Below are 22,091 nucleotides of genomic sequence, written 5' to 3' on the forward strand. Positions count from 1 at the left end.
TTAATGAGGATTAATCGATCCCCTTTCAAGATTATTTAACTTTTCCATCTACATAATTTATATTTAAGTTTAGTGATAATCGGATCTCATAAGACCTTGTATCGTAGTTTAGCACCCAATAACATACTAATATAGGTTGACATAGGTTGACAGAAGACCGTCAATTCTAACCTAACACTGTCAACCTCACCCTTCTTATTATTAGAAACAAAATTTGAGATTTTTTTTGACTTATTAAGATTAACTTGAAGATCTGAGCATGCACTAAATAACCATAAAATATCTCGAATGTGTTAAAATTTTTGTAGGTAGCCTGAATCATGTAGAGCGTGTCATCTGAAAAAAAAACAAATATGATATTGCAAAATAATATATTATTAACCCACAACTCACTCCATAGACGAGTCTCGAATTTTCTATGAAATATATCACTTTTTAGAGGGCTTCCATACCAATGACAAACAATAAATGAGAGAGTGAATCACCCTGTCTTATCCCTGTGAGCTCTCGAAAAATCATTGAGAACTCCCATTAACAATGACAAAAAATATAATCATCGAGAGGTAAAATCTAATCAAACCAATCCATTTCGCACTCATTTGGTCTATTACATTAAACAAAAACTCTCCATTAACGTGATAATTTCATGCATGTTATCTCATCACTAATTAATTTTAATTAATTTCTTATTTTTACTATATGTTTTATGATTATTGAAATTTCCTTTTTTATTTAAAAATAATAATATAATACAACATTTATAGTTAGGTTAAATTAAAGAGTTATATTTTTTTTTAAGTAATATATGTTTTTTATGTGAATTGTTAATTAAATAAAATCCATAATATAAAAGATAAATCAAAGCTTGATTTTTTATTGCTAGAAAATGTTTATTGTATTTTTAAAATATTACAGACTTAACTATTAATCTTACATTTCATATCTTATTTCTTTTAAATCATATAATCCAAAATAATTTATCTATCAAAATAGTAAAATACATCTAATTTATAAAATCTAAATATTAAATACAAAAATAAATTATAATAATTTAAATCAGTAAAAATTCAAATAGCTCCCCAATAAAAATCCTAAATAATCTAACATTAAACAAGTTCTAAATTAAACAAGCAACATAGATGATTCTCATAATGTATTAATTAAAATTAAATCATGCAAAAGAAATATTGTACATATAGATTAAATATGTAGGAGTACCCTAAATGAACTTTTAAAATTGATTAACCAAAACTTTAATATGTTATGAAAATAAAACCAAAATGTTAGTGTTGCAAAATTACTAATTTTCACCCTTAGAGGAAGGGTAAATAAGCCCTTCTTACTTGAAAGTTAGAAACTATAAAATAAACAGTATCATAAAACTAGAACTAAAACAAATCATATCCATAAAAGTTAAACTTATTACATGATTATTATGAGAAGAAAAAAAAGGAAAGATGAGTTCAAGAGTACAAAACGAGTGTTATAAAACTCATACTTCACGTGTTTTACAGATAACCATAATCATATCATCATGACGATAGAATCAATCGAAGAATATCTCCAGAATACTTGAATGATTTCTCTGTTTCTTCTAGACAATGATTCTTCTCCTCTCTAGTCCAGTTCTGCTTCAACAAAATCAAAATCATGAACAATGAAAGACACTAAATCGAAATAAAGAAAATCAAATTAAGTAATTACTTCAGCAACTTTATTCAGCTTATCCCTAACATTCTGCAATAACTGGGGAAGTTCTCCATCCCATTTGTAAAATTCTAATTCCTTCTTATCTAGTATCATCTCTGCCACCTGAGAAAATCAATAAAAACCCTAAAAACATATAACAAAAACCCTAAAAATATTTAATGCAGTTGAAGTATCATCTCTACAACCTAAAATCATATAACAGTAACCCTAAAACATTTTATCAAATTGCAGAAACTATGACTTTTTATTAAGATTAAGCATATACCTTCTTGCCAATCATTCTTCCTCCTGCGCTATGAGCAAAATAAACATTATAGAAATGACAGATAAAAGCTTGAGGATCCTTTTCAGAAAGTTCTTTAAGATAATTAGCATAAGTAACACCGGGAGATGATGGCTCAGGAATTGTATAACCCTGTTCTGTGAACCATTCAAGATCTTTTTTCAAACTCTCTGACCTTTCTAAACCTGTGTTAATAAATTCACCATCTACAAAAACAAAAACACTCATTGTATCAAACAGTTTATGAGCATAAAAAAGAAAGACACAACTAATGTATAAGAATGAAGAATTTTACATTCGGGAAAAGAGGCTTTCTGGACAATTGTTTCAAGTGTATCATAAACCAACTTGTTATCAACTAGGAATCTAAGATAACCATCAATTGAAGGATCCCATTTAGCAACAGGTGGAGCTTCAGATACCTTTTCTCCTTCTTTAGCCTGATCTTTCGTATGCAATTTCATAGCCACAAACCTCATTTCCTCAACAAAACCTTTTGACTCACCGGGATACCGCTTCTTCTCCTTCTCCGCGGCAGAAGTAGCCGAAGCCACCATGTTTCTCTTCACCGTCGCCATAGAGACTCCTCCCAAGAACGATTTCAAGGGTCTACCTATCGCGATTGGGAAGAAAACAGTAGAAAGCTTTCGTGATCCTAATTGGGGGTTTTTGAAAAGGGTTTGCGCCTGAGTTATGGAAGCCATGACAAGGGTTCTTGAACAAAAGTGAAGAGCTTTTTGTGAGTGAAATAAGGGATGGAAGTCTCTTGTTCAAAGCAAAGCAAAGCAAACTGAGAATATTTTACACTTTCAATTGAGAAAATAAGGTATGGGTTATGTGTCTTCGTTTCTGCAACTCCTTTGTCTTTCCATGGATAGGTATGAAACTTGAGATTTGTTTATAATTTTCTCAAGAAAAGTTTTGTTTGATCACCGATCGATGAAAAGAGAGATAACATTAATACGACGACGTTTTGTTGTCTTATATTGATGTTGCCTTGTGGAGTGCAAAAAAATGGTGATCTGGCAATCTCGGTGCCATTACCAATTCTCATTCATATTATGAAGAAAATAAAAAGTTGTTAATCTCCACATTCTTCCTCTTTATTGTAAAAATATATAATATATAAATTTTATATTTTATAGTTGTTACAACCCAAATATAATTTTATTGAAACAATACAAAAGTTAAAAAATAAATCATTTAAAAACATTTATAGATCTTGATTTTGATATAATTTTATTGGAACAATACAAAGTTAAAAAAAAAACATTTTTAAACATTTATGGATCTTGATTTTGATATGACTTTTTATAAATTTAGAATGAAAATTGTGACTAAATGAAATTCATAAATAAATAAGTATGAAAATAATTTTATTTTTTTATTTATGAGTGTATGTTTTTGTACATTAGTTATACTCTTATGCATATTTAATATTTGGTTTACTCAATTTTTTAAAATCGATTATTTTGTATTCAATTAATGCATAATAATAAATTGTAAAAATAAATATTTAATCCATTTTTTTTAGCAATTATTTATGTATTCTTATATATATTGTTCCAATTTTAACCTTAGAGTCATTATGATATACTACGATTTCGATTTCAGTACTGTTCATACATAATAATAATATTATTAAAATTTAATTATATTTTGATTTAATTTTTAAAAATTAAGTTTTTATAATTAAATTAAAATCAAATATATTTAAATAATAAAATAAATTTATTAAAATCAGTTAATTAGTTATACAATTTATTTTGGTTGAATATTTCATAATTTTTTGAAATAAGAGGAATGACCGGGGAAAGAATTTGAAGAAGTGAATAATATATCATTACATCACTGGTTGGAAAAAGGATAAAATCTTAATTATTTATAAATATTATATATATATATATTTAATTTATAAAACTTATTTTAGCAATAATTTTGGTATCAGTACCCTATACAGAAAAATCGATATTTTCAGTATTTTTCATAATTTTCCATGTCTATTCCAAGTCTATGTATATATAAGATACTATTAATATTAAATTATGTTCATCATTTATTTAACATAAAATAGGATTTATCTTAATTACACAAAATAAGTTTACCATAGTCTTGAGGGTTTGAATCTAGCCCATTTAGGCTAAACCATGAGTCCAGTTTGGATGAAAGCAATAATGGCTGGACCAAGTTCCAAGTATAGAGTTTAGAGAGTAGAGAGTAGAGAGTAGAGAGTAGAGAGATGGATCAATCAATACCAAAATGGGTTGGACCCTGGTATATATAATTATGTACTAAACTAGATCAAAAGGGTAGAAATCTTACTAACAAAGTATATCTTGTTTGTCAATTGGTGTCTTATGTTATGTAAATAGTTTTATTTAATTATTTGAATAACATTAATTATTTAAAAATAACAATTTTGATGAGCTAAACAAAAATTAAAATAATTTAAAATATATTTAAATATAATTATAAAATAAAAAATAATATTTTAGTATTTTAGTTAATAAACTAAATGATTTGATAAATGAGAAGGAGTAAAACATGTTTTTGATAATGTTGTGTTATTTAAATAATTCATAAAAAAACTAGATGATCTTGTTCTTTAGACTATTTTAAAGATTTTGACCTAAAATTATTTATCACTCTATCAATCTAATCACTCTTTTATATTTATTAAGATACTAAAGTTATCTTTATTAATAATAAATTTTTTAAAATACAGTGTATTTTTGTTAATTAATTAAATTAAAGTGAAATGATTTAATACATAAAAGGAAGTAAAGAATAATTGACTATGTTGAGTTATTTAAATAATTCAAACCAAACTAACTAATTTCGTTTGATCTTTAGACTATTTTAATGATTTTGACTTAAAACTCAATTGTCATCTAATAATCTAAAATATAGTGTATTTTAAAATTTTGATTAATGGTGTGAAACATGTTTAATTATATTGAGTTATTTAAATCTAACTAATCTTGTTGGGTCTTTGAACTATTTTAAAGATTTTGACCTAAACAATTTATCTAAGTCTTTTTATTTATTCAAATACTAAAATTATCTTTATCAATAACAAATATATATATATATATATTAGTGTCTTTGGTTATTTAACTGAAAAACCATTTTAAAAAAAAACCCTAATAAAACAAATATATAATAAATTACTTTCTCAAAACAACCAGTTTAAGAGATTGTTTGATGTAGGTTTTTTTTAGTATTTTTTGGGATTTTATCAAATTTGTACATCTTCCCTTTATAATATCTTTAACGTTTTAACCATTAAATTATTAATTTCATTAACTTAAATATTAAAGATCATTACTTTATCTTTAAAATTTTAATTTTTAAATATAAAAGGATATGATAGTAATTTAACAAATAAAAAACTTAAAAACTTATTTTTTATTTTATTTTTATCAAACAATTATTTTTTACAAAATCCCAAAAAATCATTAAATAACCAAAATGTTACAGCCTTTCAGTGAATTATGCATGCGTTCATGGTAAGTTGAGCCTTCATGGTATTGATAGTTGTTTTTTGGTTGGATTAAACTTAAAAAGAAACCTTTATACTTTTAACAATTATATCTAATTTTGAGAGGTTACTAAAATCATTAACAACTTAAATTCATAAAATTGAAATTATTAATAAATTCGTAAAATTATTAAATCTTATTATCGCAAATTTAAATTTATAATTATAAAATTATATTATCTTAAATTTAAAATCATAAAAATATTTAATAGTTTAAAAGTTGATCTAAATTCAATTTATTAATTATTTTAAATTATAAAATTATAAGAGTTCAATAGTTAATTGAGATTTTTTATTCAATATTCATATGAATGTTTGTAGATTGAGATCTCATTTGTTATATTTGATTTTATGCTGCATTTGTTTTTTAATGTAAGTAATATTTGATTATGATTTTTTATATCTAAACTTGCGGTATACCATAGTATATATATATATACTCACCCCTAATTAGGCGGTGCAAAAAAACCGGTAGTTAACCGATTTCATTTTAACGGTTTATTAGTTTATCGATTCTAGCGCGCGGTTTCGATTAACTCATTTTTTACCGGTTAAACGGTTCGGTTTACGGTTTATCTATTTTTCTAACGATTTAACCGGTAAACCTTTAATTATATACTTTTATATTTTATAATTTGCATTAGTTATTTTATAAATAATAGATATATTATAAATAATATTTAATAATTTATAAATATTTTTTTTTAAATTTAAAATTATAACTTTTATAGAATTATTTTTAAAAAACATTATAATTTATATAAAATATTACAAAAATAAATTAAAATAAGCTGAATATAACTATAAACACAAATATAATATTTTTCATATTATTATAATGAACATAATTTTTTAAACAATCATTATTTTATTATAAATACAAACATAATGAATTTGATTTTTTTTCCAGAAATATATAAAAATTTAACAAAAATATCTCTAAAATAAACAATAATTTAAAAAAAATTATAAATTTATTATTTAATTTGAAGAATTGAATTATCGGTTCCTGGCTAAACCCGTTTAACCGACCGGAACCGACCAAAACCGATAGAATCAAAACCAGTAAAACCGATACCATTAACGGCCGGTTAACCGGTTTGTAAAATAAAAGGCAAAACCGGTATTAACCGGAACCGTTTAACCAGTTAACTGGTTAATTGGCCGGTTGAACACCCCTATCCTTAATTTTTAAGATATCAAATATCTAATTTATACGACTTATATAAAAAAAAAATTAAATATAGCTAGCAACTTTATTATATATTTTGTTTTAAACAATTATACATTTTAGATGGAATTTTTCTTACTAGTTTTAATTTTTTTTAAAAATTTTAAAATATTTAAATGTTCAACCAACGCATTGGTAATTAAAGAAATAGTTGCATTTTGTGTATTTTCTTTAACATGATGAATTGTATACTCATTAATCTACAATAATAAATCTTTAATTCATACTTTAAATTATAATATTTTATTGTTCACAATTATAAACAAATAAACACTAAATCACTTAAATTTCTCGTTCAAAGGAGATAAGTGATTTCGATTTAGGAGATAACTTGACCCAAACAACTGCGTTGTACTGTCCAACCATGGCGGCGATGTGGAGGCGATATTTGATACCGTCCACCACTTGATAGTCAGCATTAATAACACTACTGTACTCTATTTTTGTCCCAACTTGTTTGTTGTGCTCAGATATTGCAAACTTAGCCAATTCAATCGCTTTTGAGCTCTCTTCGTTGAAATACTTCCATTCACCCGCCAATTTACTGTTGAAAACATTGTCTGCGGATATGATATTAAAAAGAAATAAAGAAAACACTATTACAGATATAAGTTTCTGATAAGAAGCCATTGTTTAGTAATTGTTTTGGTCCGATGGTATACAGGGATAAGTGTGATCAATATTTATAGTGATCGGATGGAAAATTAATTTTTTATTATTTTGGATGACATAAGCTAATGAAAATAACTTTTATTAAAGGAAAAGTTAAAAAGGAATAATTTTATATACATAAATATAGAATTACATAAGATTTTCAATATTGTGTAAATATAGACTATAGATTACATAAATTTTATTAGATCTCATATATTATTATTATTATTATTATTATTATTATTATTATTATTATTATTATTATTATTATGTGGTTACAATTTTAATTGAGTATGTTCAAATTTTTTTTATCATAATAAAAAAATAAATTTTAAATTTAGAAAACTATCATGATACAAAGAGAGACCATGACTAGAGCGGTCAGACGGACCAACCCATGGCGGGCAGACTTATCCATCAAAACTCATTGTTTGATGAGTCGACGCGGGTCAGCCCACCATTCCAGCGGGCTGAAAATCTCCAACCCAACTCAAGGTTGGGCCAGCCCGCGGGTTGTCTCACTACAAATAAAAATCATTAATAGTTCTAAAAAACAAGAGTTCAAGAACATGATCAAATATTCATAATACACACCAAACACAATTATTGTTTATCGTTACAAATTAATTGATCAAATAGTTCAACAACAGTATTTCTAGAAATAAAAAGCACCATTATGATTTTTCCCTCATGTAGAATAGGTTAATATCAGAAACAACAGTATTTCTAGAAATAAAAGCACCATAATGATTTACATGCTTCATCCAGGCTCTAATACCAGAATACTAAACAAATACAAATAATAAATCATGTCTAATGATTGTACAAATCAGTAGCTCACGTGATTTTTTTGGTATATTTTCTTAGACTTCAACTTTCCATCTTGATCAAGAATCATTTATCCTACGTCGTGAAACTTCAATTTACAAGTTCTAACATGACGTCACAATGTAGAAGTTCCATAATGTTTACCTCCACATTTATATTGTTTTTTGCATCCATTATATTCAACTTTTTCTATATTATTAATACTCTTCATTTTCTTAAAATACATCCAAATATCATAATATTCCCTAAACTTTTTAGATGACCCTTCATCATGCTTAGCACTTTCAAATTAATCAACATCCAAATTAATACCTTGATTTTGAGAGGAGTCCATTTCGAAAATGAATATATTATTTAACATAATATTAATTTTCAGACTTTCAGTGTGAAGCTTCTGGAACTGGAACCAAGTTTGAATCCACGAACCCTTGAAGGCGAGAACGAAGAGAAAAAATGCGGAACAAATAAGTAGCCGGCGACCCGAGCAGACTGACCCGTGTAGGCTCACTTCCAAATGGGTTGCTAATATTTCAACCAAATCCGTCTAAATTGTTTGGCAGGGTGGACCAACCAAACGAGCGTAAACCAAATTGACGGCTCTAACCATGACCCATATTTAATATAAGGTTTGATAGTTTTTCTCTATTTGACATTCTTTATCAATTAAATTACCTTTTATGAAATATTAGATATTGTTGATATTATATTATTTATTTTTAAAAACACAAGTTTGTTGTTATTTATATTTTTTAACTCATTTACTAATACCAATCTTAAAAGGTATAAATTTTACTACACAACCGATGAATCATAAGACTTTATGAAGCTCATTACGTTAAGATTGAAATCATCAAATAAAGGAAGATTTATAGATCAAAGAACAACAATCCAAATTTTAAAAATAAAAACATACAAGAACCCTCATTTAGGAGGATTTATAAATCACAGAACAACATACAAAATCTTAAGAATAAAAACATGCAAGAACCCATAAACTTATTATGATATGACCCAACGAGGACAACTCCAAAGAATATGAATGATTTCTCAGTTTCTTCTAGACAACGATCCTTCTCTTCTCTATTCCATGTATGTTTCAATCAAATCTCACTAGTAGAAAAAGAGGTATCCGTAAGGGCTAATGCTGTTATTAAAAGCCTCAAAAACCGTTACTGATAACTTTCAGTAACGACGAATAAAACCGTGAACATTCTTTACAGAAATGAACGTTACTGATACTTATCTAATATCTGTAACGACATTAGATAGTCGTTATTGATAGTTATCTAAGTATCTGTAACGGTTCTTCCAAAGGCAATGTCGTTACTGAAATGAGTATCAATAAGAGTTCTGTCAATGGTATTGTCGTTACTGATATCAGTATCAGTAAGGGTCTTTCCAATAGTATTGTCGTTACTGATAAGAGTATTAGTAACGACATTCCTTTGACAAAACCGTTATTGATATTGAAATATATTTCAGTTTTTATTTGAATTATTAATATTTATCGTCCTTGTAAACAATATTAAATAGTTGTTTTAGTAAAAACATTTATATAAATAAAAAGACCGATCCACAAAATAAGTAATCCAAAAATCAACCAATTATCTCAATATATTTGAACAAAATTATTCATAGTAATAACGTGAACGCTCCAACTTCAGCTTCAGCTTCTTCTTCTTCCTTAGTTTGTTTCTTGAATAACCAACGTCCACTAGAGGAGTTGCCAAACTTGGTTGGCGTAGGAAAACTTTCTCCTTAAAATACATGGCCTAGATGACCACCGCATGCTGCACATGTTATCTCAATCCTACTTCAATCTGGGTTCGGTTGTAAACATTTGTTGACAAACATTCAAGAAAGACTTTGTGAGTATTTCTCATCTTTCAGATTTAACATGCTTGATTACTTCAATAATTGGACTGAACACAGTTACTTCCATTATCACTTTCTTGCATCAATATACAAACGAGATCAATGTCATCTATCTATTCAGAGAATGCATCCAACGTTATAAACAGAAGGTTCATATTATGAAACTAAATCCATTCATCATTTGATTCTAATTCGTTATAATAACTACAATACGATACGATGAGCTTAATCCCTAATTCTACCAAAATGTTATCATAATGCTTTATTTACAGAATTGAATATGATCTTGCATCGACACATGACTAGCGATGAGCTTAATCCCTAATTCTACCAAAATACTATCTAATGCTTTATTTACATAATTGAATATGATTATGCATCGACACATGAACTAGACAGAACCGAAACAGAACAGCAAACAAACACATTAATTATTTTAAATAAACAGATTGATCTTATGCAATTGGATAAAGGATGTACATGTTGGTAATCTTATCTCATAAAAATTACACGTAAATAATATATGAAAATAATACAATGATGATAAAATAGATACAACAGATTATATAATAAGATGAAGAAAAGTCTTCTCGTTTGCTCCGAGGCCTGTGAAATCACAGTTCCCTTAAAACAGTTTCACCGTCTCCTATTTGTGTTGGAGAGTTTCGTTGGTGGCTGCTTCCCAGGGTACAACGGAACCTGCAATGATTTAGCACAGAAAACCACTACAACAGCGAACTAAACAAAAGTACCTGAATCACAATCACCGGGTTTCGCACAGAAATGATCGAGTCAAGAAACTCGAAGAACACTCACAAGAATACTCACAAGAACAAGGAAAGACTTTAGAATTCTAGAGAGAGAAGTGATAAGATAATGTGTGGAGAGGAATACAATGTGAAGGGATATTTATAGTTGAAAATTAAACTCATAATCAATTCTTTAATCTAACGGTCACTAATCCATCATCTATTCATCCAACGGTTATCGTTGCTTGCCTTTTCATCATCTTTGTAAGTTACATCCTACAATAAATATTTTGTAGTTACAATGGCAATTAACATCATTTGTTAATTGCCTCATTCAAGACATTTATGTTAATTGTAACAATTAACAAATTTAATTCACAATGAATTTGATGTGAATTTCATTTGGATGAAATTTCACCTTAATTTAAATTTGAATTTCATATGAATTTCATTTGGATTAATTTCACTTTAATTCACATTTGAATTTCATATTAATTTTATTTGGATTAATTTCACTTTAATTCACATTTGAATTTCATGTGAATTTCATTAGCCCAAATATCATTTCCATTTAATTAATGGAATTAGTTTAATTCCAACAATCCCCCACATTAATGGAAATTGAAAGATTAACCCGGTGAAAGGTTCAACAGTTGAATTTTACATAGGATAGGTAGGTGCAACCCTTTGAACCTTCCCTTATGAAAGTATATAACTTTACTAGCCGATTAGTAGATTCGATGTCCTTGAACTATTCTGCCTTTTGTGTAAACGATTACACACTTTCACATAAAATTCTTCCTGATACATGTCAGTTCTCATGATTGTGTTCGTTTTGGCCATGAACACTCGCCTGGTTCAATGAGAGGGTTTAGAATTGAGCCGTGCAATTCTTTCGAAGCGGCCCCACTTCTCTCTCACATAGGTGATCTCTTTATTCATAAAGAATCATTAAAAGCATGTGTGCTTATCCTTTCTCGAAATGCTATTTTATCTTAGGATTTTTTACCCATAGTAATCTACCAAGTTTAGTACAATTAGGTTGTCCCATTGAACCTAGTTCTTGGGATCTCCAGTCATCATAGGTTGGGTTTCCCTTCATACTAACTTATTGTAGGCTTAAGTCCCATTCCTTGTGAGGACTTTAACACCAACTCTCTATTTAACCCTTTGGTTAGCGGATCCGCAATATTATCTTTTGATTTTACGTAATCAATTGAGATAATTCCAGTAGAGAGTAATTGTCTAATGGTATTATGTCTACGACGTATATGTCTAGACTTACCATTATACATATGACTCTTAGCTCGTCCAATCGCAGATTGACTATCACAATGAATAGAAATTGCTGGTACAGGCTTAGACCATATTGGAATATCTTCTAAGAATAGACGTAGCCATTCAGCTTCTTCACCACATTTGTCAAGAGCTATAAATTCAGATTCCATCGTGGATCTAGCAATAACAGTTTGTTTAGAAGATTTCCAAGATATAGCTGCACCTCCAACTGTAAATACATATCCACTTGTTGACTTAGAGTCTTTCATATCTGAAATCCAATTAGCATCAGTGTACCCTTCGATAACAACAGGATGTCTCGTGTAGTGCAGACCATAATCACGAGTATTTCTTAAATACCTAAGTAATCGTACAATGGCTTTCCAATGATTATTACCCGGATTACTCGTGTATCTACTTAGTTTGCTTACTGCATAGGCTATATCTGGTCTTGTACAACTCATTAAGTATATTAGACTCCCAATTATTCGAGAATATTCTAATTGAAAAACACTCTCTCCGCGATTTTTAGATAGATGTTGACTCGTATCTATCGGAGTCTTAGCCAATGCAGAATCATCATTGTTAAATTTTTCGAGGATTTTATCCACATAATGTGATTGACTTAGAACTATCCCTTCCGATGTTCTAATCACTTTGATTCCAAGAATCACATCAGCCAATCCCATATCTTTCATGTCAAATTTTGAATTTAACATATCTTTAGTGGATTTAACCATTTTATCATCACTTCCAATGATAAGTATGTCATCTACATAAAGACATAAAATGACGTAACCATTTTTTGTGTCCTTAATATAAATACATTTATCACATTCATTGATCTTAAATCCATTTGAGATCATAGCATGATCAAATTTCTCATGCCATTGTTTTGGAGCTTGTTTTAAGCCATACAATGACTTAACCAATTTACAAACTTTACTTTCTTGCCCTTGAGAAGAAAACTCTTGAGGTTGATCTATGTAAATTTCTTCTTCCAAGTCTCCATTTAAGAAAGCTGTTTTTACGTCCATTTGATGAACTTCTAGATTACGCAAAGAAGCAATCGCAAAAATCAATCGAATAGAAGTTATTCTCGTAACTGGAGAATATGTATCAAAATAATCAAGACCTTCTCGTTGGTGATATCCTTTTACCACCAGTCTTGCCTTATATTTATCAATTGATCCATCACCTTTCATTTTCCTTTTGAAAATCCATCGACAACCTAGTGGTTTATTTCCCGGAGGCAGATCCACTAGTTCCCATGTATGGTTTTGTAAGATAGATTCTATCTCACTATTAATTGCCTCTTTCCATTGAGGCCCTTCAGATGAGTTAATTGCCTCATTATACGTTTGAGGTTCACTTTCCATCATGAAAGTAATAAAATCTGGACCAAATGATTTTTTGGTTCTAGCTCGTTTACTTCGTCTAAGTTCAACCTCAACTTCATTCTCTTTTTCTTGTTCATCTAGTTCAAGAAATCTTTTTGGAGAATGTTGTTCTTCATTAGACTTATATGGAAGTACATGTTCAAAGAACGATGCATTTCTCGATTCCATTATAGTATTCTTATGAATATCCGGAATGTCCGATTTAAACACAAGAAAACGATAAGCACTACTGTTATGTGCATATCCAATAAATATACAATCAACAGTTTTTGGTCCAACTTTCACCTTTTTAGGTAATGGTACGACTACCTTAGCTAGACACCCCCACATTCGTAAGTATTCATATGATGGTTTTCTTTCATGCCATAATTCATATGGACTCTTATCTAGCTTCTTTCGTGGAACCTTATTTAAAAGGTAATTAGCTGTCAAAATAGCTTCTCCCCACATGTTATGTGGTAGACCAGAACTTAATAGAAGTGAATTCATCATTTCTTTTAATGTTCTATTTTTTTCTCTCAGCCGTACCATTTTGCTGAGGAGAATAAGGTGCTGTCGTCTCATGGATTATACCATGTTGAGCACATAGCTCGGCAAAAGGTGATTCATATTCACCTCCTCTATCACTTCTTAACACCTTGATCTTTTTACCAAGTTGGTTTTCAACCTCATTTTTATAGAGAGTGAATTTCTCTATGGCTTCATCTTTACTTTTAAGAATATACACATAACAATATTTTGTGTTATCATCAATAAAAATAATGAAATATTTTCCTCCACCACGTGTTGGTGTTCCTTTTAAATCACACACATCTGTATGAATTAAATCAAGCGGTCTATTACTTCTTTCAACGTTTCGAAAGGATGATCTCGTCAATTTCGCTTCAACACAAATTTCACACTTGTGTTTCTTATTAATTTCGAATGTAGGTATACTATTCAGTTTTATTAATCGATGCATCGAATCATAATTAATATGACCTAGTCTACCATGCCATAAAATGGAAGACTCCAACAAATAAATAGAAGACTTATTCTTTTCATTCATACTTGGCTTAACTGTCATTACATTTAGCTTGAAATCCCATCAGTAGCATAACCTCTACCTACAAACATTCCACCTTTGGATAAAATAATTTTATCCGACTCAATCACAATTCTAAAACCATGCTTACTTAGAAGAGATCCGGATATCAAATTTTTCCGAATCTCTGGAACATACAACACATTAGTTAAAGTTAAATTTTCCCTGAAGACAACCTTAACACCACTTTTCCTTCACCTTGTATGTCAGAAGTGACAGAATTCCCCATGAACAGCTTTTCACCATTCTTCACTTCTTCGAGGCTTGAAAATACTTCTTTGTTGGAGCAAACATGTCTTGTAGCTCCTGTATCAACCCACCACTCTCGTGGATTAGATCCCACCAAGTTAACCTCAGATATCATCGCACATAGATCCGTGTCCGATAATCCTTGAGTCAAGTTAGCCTCTCGAACTCTTCTCGGCTTCTTGCAATCGGAAGATCTATGGCACATGCCATTGCAATTGAAACACTTGCCCGTGAACTTCTTAGAGATTCCTCATTTAGGATTAAGGCTCCGGTTTTTGACAAAAGAATTGTGTTTCTTCTTATCTTTACCATGCTCAACCACATTTTCTTTAGCCACATGTTGACTAAAGTATTTCTTTGAGGCGCTTTTATTTTCCTCTTTAATGCGTAGACGAATCACCAATTCTTCTACGTTCATCTCCTTTCGCTTGTGCTTAAGGTAGTTCTTGAAATCGTTCCAAGACGGTGGCAACTTCTCAATAATAGCAGCCACTTGGAAAGTTTCTCCCAAATTCATGCCCTCAGCATGAATTTCGTGCAAAATAACTTGGATCTCTTGAACTTGTTTAATGACTGGTCTTGAATCTACCATTTTGTAGTCCAAAAATCGACCGACTATAAACTTTTTTGCACCCGCATCTTCTGTTTTGTACTTACGTTCAAGAGATTGCCATAGTTCTTTAGCCGTATTCTTTTCACTATACACATTGTACAATGAATCTGATAAACCATTCAACACGTAATTTCTACATAGAAAATCTGAATGGTGCCAAGCATCAATGGCCGAAGCCGCTTGCACATCAACTTTCGGATGCACGTTTGCATCCGACGATGAAGCCACGTTTGGCTCATCGATTTTGGGAGTGGGAGGATCCTCCGTGAGGAATCGCGCAAGACTTAGGGTCGTGAGGTAGAAGAACATCTTCTGTTGCCATCTCTTAAAGTTTGAGCCATCAAACTTTTCTGCCTTATCCAGATGGTTAGCTGGAACTGGCATCCTCATGTTAGAAGCAGGTGTTTCGGTAGTCATTTCTGAAACAAAACCAGAAACGTGTAAGAATCTGAGATAAGCAATATTTGAGACTGTTTTAAGATTGTTGGTAATCTTATCTCATAAAAATTACACGTAAATAATATATGAAAATAATACAATGATGATAAAATAGATACAACAGATTATATAATAAGTTGAAGAAAAGTCTTCTCGTTTGCTCCGAGGCCTGTGAAATCACAGTTCCCTTAAAACAGTTTCACCGTCTCCTGTTTGTGCTGGAGAGTTTCGTTGGTGGCTGCTTCTCAGGGTACAAAGGAACCTGCAATGATTTAGCACAGAAAACCACTACAACAGCGAACTAAACAAAAGTACCTGAATCACAATCACCGGGTTTCGCACAGAAATGATCGAGTCAAGAAACTCGAAGAACACTCACAAGAATACTCACAAGAATACTCACAAGAACAAGGAAAGACTTTAGAATTCTAGAGAGAGAAGTGATAAGATAATGTGTGGAGAGGAATACAATGTGAAGGGATATTTATAGTTGAAAATTAAACTCATAATCAATTATTTAATCCAACGGTCACTAATCCATCATCCATTCATCCAACGGTTATCGTTGCTTGCCTTTTCATCATCTTTGCAAGTTACATCCTACAATAAATATTTTGTAGTTACAATGGCAATTAACATCATTTGTTAATTGCCTCATTCAAGACATTTATGTTAATTGTAACAATTAACAAATTTAATTCACAATGAATTTGATGTGAATTTCATTTGGATGAAATTTCACCTTAATTTACATTTGAATTTCATGTGAATTTCATTTGGATTAATTTCACTTTAATTCACATTTGAATTTCATGTAAATTTCATTTGGATTAATTTCACTTTAATTCACATTTGAATTTCATGTGAATTTCATTAGCCCAAATATCATTTCCATTTAATTAATGGAATTAGTTTAATTCCAACAGTACATACTAGATCTAGAATAATAATATAAACTCAATTGTAACATGCTTTTTAAGTAAATGCTTGAGTTATTTCAAACTAAACGACTCAGATCTAAAATGAAAAGGAAATCATCATCAAAGTATTATATAAAACAAAAACGTGAAACGTGAAATGTGAAATGGAAGTTAGATCTGGACAAAAATGAGATAATGATAGATGCACCTTAATTGAGGATGGATCAAAGTCGTCAACTAACCTTGTTCTTGACTCGATGCTCTTGAACTTTCAAAGTTATATTGTTGGTCGTTATTAGTAGATAAATAAGAATAAATTGACTCAATATCGAAAAGACTTAGTAGTCCCGACTTAAGCATTTTATCTAATAAATAAATAAAAAAACTTAATTCATATATATATATATATACTATTTTTTCAAATTAGTTTGTTTAATCCCTTATCTAATTAATTTTTTTAAATTAAAAAAGTTAGTTTGTTTAATCCCTTAATTGGTAAATATTAGTTTAGAATGTTTATGAGATTAATGATAGCGAAAAGCGTTGTATTCTTAAACCTCTTGTGGGATCTATTGAAATAAAATATATTATTTTTGTGACACGAAGGTTCGTCAGATGAATCAATGGATTATTAAGGAGCTATGTAATTGACGATTGTATGAATTAGTAGCACTTGACTCTAGTGGGGCATCATGTGAGATTCTAATTGCTTGGAATGATGATGTATTCGAGAAGATGGAGGTTGATATTGGAAAAAGTTTAGTTAACGTGCAACTAAAAAATCGGGGAGATAACTTTTATTGGGTGATGTCGGTAGTTTAAAGATCGGTGCTCCACGAACTAAAAGAAGAGTTCTTTAACGAGTTCACAAGAGTGGCTAGCTTATGGAATCTTTCGATCATCTTTGTTGGTGATATGAACAAAGTTATGGACCCATCTAAAAGAAAGGTGCTAGATGATTGACTAGTCAAATTAGAGAGTTTTATGATACTATCGAGAATCTAGAACAATAGAAATGGAAATGTCGAAGGAGGATGGTACACGTTCAGAAGAGGCAATAGAAATGGTGGGTTGTCCTAGTCTCGCATTGACATGATTTTAGTTAGTGAGTCGATATTTTGGGGGTGGCTAATATTTTTCAAAAGGTACTCCCGTGGAGTTATTTAGATCATCAACCTATCATACTAGAGCATATGGTTGTGGATAAGTTGTGTCACCCTTTTAAGTTCGAGAATAAGTGGCTGAACATGGAACATGGACGGCTTTGTGACTTGTGTGCAAGAATGATGGGGTCTAAAGTTCCTTCTAGTTCGACATCATCGAATTTTTTTTATGAATTTGAAGAACTTACGTAAGTTACTAAAAAGTTGATATATAGGTGAACATGCAATATTTTGTGCAAAGGTCGAAGATTTATGTACTAAAATTAATGTTCTCAATGAGGTGGAAAAGGTTCGTGACCTTTTGGTAGAAGAGGTTAGCTTTCGTATTTTGCTAGCTGGTAATCTTCTTGAGATATATAAAGAAGAATAGATCAGTGCTAGACAATGCAGTATGACTACTTGACTGAGAGTTGGGGATAAAAATACATAATTCTTTTAATGGGTCTCGAAGGCGCATTCTAGGAACAATGCGATTAAATCAATTTCGGTGCAGGGTGTTGCCCATGATTGTGAGCCTGTGATTTCAAATAGTATTGTACAATTCTATAAATATTTATTCAAGGAAGCACATAGGGTCAGACCGAAGTTACATAATGTGAATTTTGTTGCTATTAGTGTGGAGCAAAATAACGCATTTGAAGCTCGTTTTACAGAAAAATAAGTGAAGGCAACGATAATGGGTTTGGGGAGTGATAAGGCCCCAAGAAGTGACAAATTTATTCTAGCCTTTTTAAAAAAATGTGTTTTTAAAAAAAAATGATATCATGGAAGAGATCGAGCATTTTATAAATTCTCATCATTTGACAATAGTTGAAACTCTTCGCTAATCTGCATGATTCGCAAAAGTGCCCAGGACTGTTGATTTGAAAAAATTGGACCTATATGTCTTGTTTCAACAAGATTGTGTCTAAATAATGTTAGGCTACGCAGAGTTCTTGATTCAGTGATCTCGACAAATTAGATGGCTTTGATTAAAAGTCGTCAAATTTTTTATGCGTCCCTTATTTCAAATGAATTTATTAATTCAGCAAATTTCAGGGGAGATAAGTGTGCCTTCGTGAAACTAGATATTGAAAAAACCTATGATAGTGTTAATTGGGAATTTTTATTCGATGTATTGGGTATAATGAGTATAATAGAGAAGTTGATAGATTGTATTAAATTATGCGTGTCGACAACTAATTTCTCTGTAGTTGTGAATGAAAGCCCTACAAGTTTTTTTGAAAGCTCGAGGAGAATTAGGTAGGGTGATCCTCTTTCTATATTTATGTTTGTTATTGTCATGGAAGCTTTTTAAAAAATGTTGGCATGCTAGCCTCATTAGAGGAGTGGATTGTGGGATGAGGAGGTCTTCATTTGTTATTTCTCATTTGATTTTTGCGGACGATATCTTATGCATGATTCAAGTCACTTATAAAAATTTCAAGCATCTTCACGATATTCTATAGTTGTTTGAAGCCTGTTCTGGATTGCGGGTTAACCTAAGTAAGTCTAAGATCTTTTTTCTCAAATTCTGTATCCAATAAAAGGAAGATGACAATTTCAAGCATGTTTGGCTTTAGGGTGGGATCATTTCCATTTACTTATCTTGGGATGCCTTTAGGTTCTAAAGCCCATTTTAAAGCTTCTTGGGATCCGATCATCACCAAAATGGAAAGAAAGTTATCAATCTAGAAGAGGAAAATGATTTCAAAAGGTGGACGTTAAGTTCTCATCAAAACTTCTCTTGCATCTATGCCTACTTACATGATGTCTTTGTTTCTTTTACCTAAAAGTGTGGTTGTGAAGATGGAAAGAATTATTTGTAATTTTATTTGGGGGTCCTCTTAGTCATCCTTCCGTCATTTGATAAGTTGGGATGAAGTGAATAAATTGAAGGAACAAGGGGGCTTGGATATACGAGATTTGACTTCATTTAACAAAGCTCTTTTATCAAAATAATGTAGCAAATATTCCTCAAAGCCTACCTCTTTGTGAGCTACTATGATCAGATGTAAGTTTGTTTAGGATTGGTCTAGCTAGTTCACTAAACCTATTTACCGAGTAGTGGGATGCAATATTTGGAGTGACATCTCGATAATGTGGAAGTCTTTTCATGGACAATGCAAATTTTGGTTGACAGTGGTTCTTCTATTAGTTTTTTGGATGATGTATGGTGTAGTGTCAAAAGTCTTTCCTCGTCATACCCGATCCTTGCCTCGATTGTTATATGTAGAGATGCTATAGTCAAGAGCATGTTTAACGTGGATGCGAATCATGTATAAGTGTTAGATTCACATAATAGAGTGTTGAAATTGGTGAGGTTTAAAGAGGTGAACCCTTTTTTGTGTGATATTTTGCATTGGCAAGATATTGATAATTTTAAGGTTAGTCATTATTACTCTTTAATTGCGGAGAATGCTCATTATGATCTCATATTGGATAAGTTGTGGGACTCTAAGTTCTCATTGAATATGTCATTTTTTGGATTGAGTGTCATGAATGAAGGAATTTTGATGGATGATAGATGCATAAAAAAATGGTGTATTATAGCAAGTCATTATAGAATGTGTCATAAAAAGGTGGAGTCGACGCCTCACTTGCTCTTTCATTGTGATGGAGTGATTGCGACTTGAAGTTTATTATGCATGGAACATGATTGATATTCAGTGGGTTATGTCGGAATCTATTGTTAGTTGTTGGGAATTGTGGATAGAGACGGTGAGCTCAGTTAGTCTAAGTTATTGGGCCCTTATCCCGTTTATCTTATGGTGGACCATTTGGCTTGAAAAAAACCGTAGAACGTTCAGTCATCGTTATTGACCGATGCGTTTAATTCATAACTCTATGATTATGACAACCGAGGATCTTTCATTGGGTAAACTAGTTAAGGCAGTTGGGGAACTCATTGATCTTTTTGAAGATATCCGTGCTCGTTAAAATTTGTTCATTTTGTTTGATCATTGGTCTTAACTATTTTGTGTTGTGTTTTTTTTTCTAAATGCTTTTTCTTTTCAATTTTTTGTAATTTTTTGTCGTTGATTTTAAACGACTCTCATTTATATCATTTTGCATAATCATTTAAAAAAAAAATCTGACATTATTTTTCTTAATATGACCTTTATGACCCAAAATTAATGTTATGTTTGTAAACACTTCTAGATCTTGAAGTGGATCTGAGTTAAGTTTGACTGAGAAATTGATAAATCATTTTTAGATATATTGTTATTATTGGTGTGAACATTTTCTTAATGTATTAACTGATCTGAGATCCTATAAAACAATAATTAAAACATAAATAATTAAATTTATAAAAAAAAATTATATATATATATATCAAGATATAAATAATCATATTTATAAAAATAATAATTTAAATATTTTAATAAAAATAATATATATATATATATATATTTAATAATGAGTTTTAATGATTTAAATGTAAGTAAATAAATTAATAAAAAATAGAAAATCGTTGATAGTAATGTAGGTTAGTTTGAAAATGAATGAACATAAGTTAGTTTGAGAAATTGAACAAAAAATAATATTATTCTGGGAGCTCACCCTTCGATGGATTTTCTAGCATCGGAGGGTGCCATGTTTTTTTTTCCATCACTCAAATTTGAGTTGTTGCATTTTATTCGATTTGACATCTTATTTAGCCGGATCAATTTTTTTATCCCAGATTCTTATGATCTAAATAACTCTCTCAATCTTCGGTGAATCGTTCGCTACTCACATCCTCTGATTGTGTTAATAATACTTTCTCGAGTTCGTGTTCGTCCCTTTTTTAGCAGCAAAGGAGATGAAATTACAAGATTTTGAGTTGTTTTTCATTTTCCAATAAAGAGTCACCGAATAAGATATTTTAGTCGGAGACCCTCTTGCATGTATTATCCCATTATTTCTACGGATTTCTCACTTTCTTAACCATATATGTAGACGACGAGTTATCACTTGGCATGACCTTTTCTGGCGTTGTTTATCAATCATCGGTCAATGACAAAATTTAATGTCGCTTAGAATATTTTGTAGAGATTATTCTGACACTATTTGATTAGTTTGCCCGACTTGCTCTATTTCATCACTCATCGTT

The 22,091-nt window shown here is 30.3% G+C and overlaps 2 protein-coding genes across 2 annotated transcripts; both read right to left on the bottom strand.

Annotated features, from left to right (window-relative positions):
• Nucleotides 1–1,383: 1,383 nt before the first annotated feature.
• LOC124930817 (heme oxygenase 1, chloroplastic-like) lies at nucleotides 1,384–2,907 on the bottom strand. Its single transcript, XM_047471178.1, has 4 exons — nucleotides 2,289–2,907; nucleotides 1,976–2,199; nucleotides 1,705–1,812; nucleotides 1,384–1,628 (listed from the first exon to the last, which is right to left on the bottom strand). Exons 1-4 carry the CDS (start codon nucleotides 2,695–2,697, stop codon nucleotides 1,533–1,535), a joined length of 837 nt encoding a protein of 278 aa, XP_047327134.1. The 5' UTR covers nucleotides 2,698–2,907; the 3' UTR covers nucleotides 1,384–1,532.
• A 4,140-nt stretch (nucleotides 2,908–7,047) lies between these two features.
• On the bottom strand, nucleotides 7,048–7,395 carry LOC124929853 (cysteine proteinase inhibitor 1-like). The gene has a single exon (XM_047470239.1). It carries the CDS (start codon nucleotides 7,393–7,395, stop codon nucleotides 7,048–7,050), a length of 348 nt encoding a protein of 115 aa, XP_047326195.1.
• Between the last annotated feature and the right edge of the window lie 14,696 nt (nucleotides 7,396–22,091).

This window comes from Impatiens glandulifera, chromosome 3 (assembly GCF_907164915.1).
Source record: "Impatiens glandulifera chromosome 3, dImpGla2.1, whole genome shotgun sequence".
NCBI lineage: Eukaryota > Viridiplantae > Streptophyta > Magnoliopsida > Ericales > Balsaminaceae > Impatiens > Impatiens glandulifera.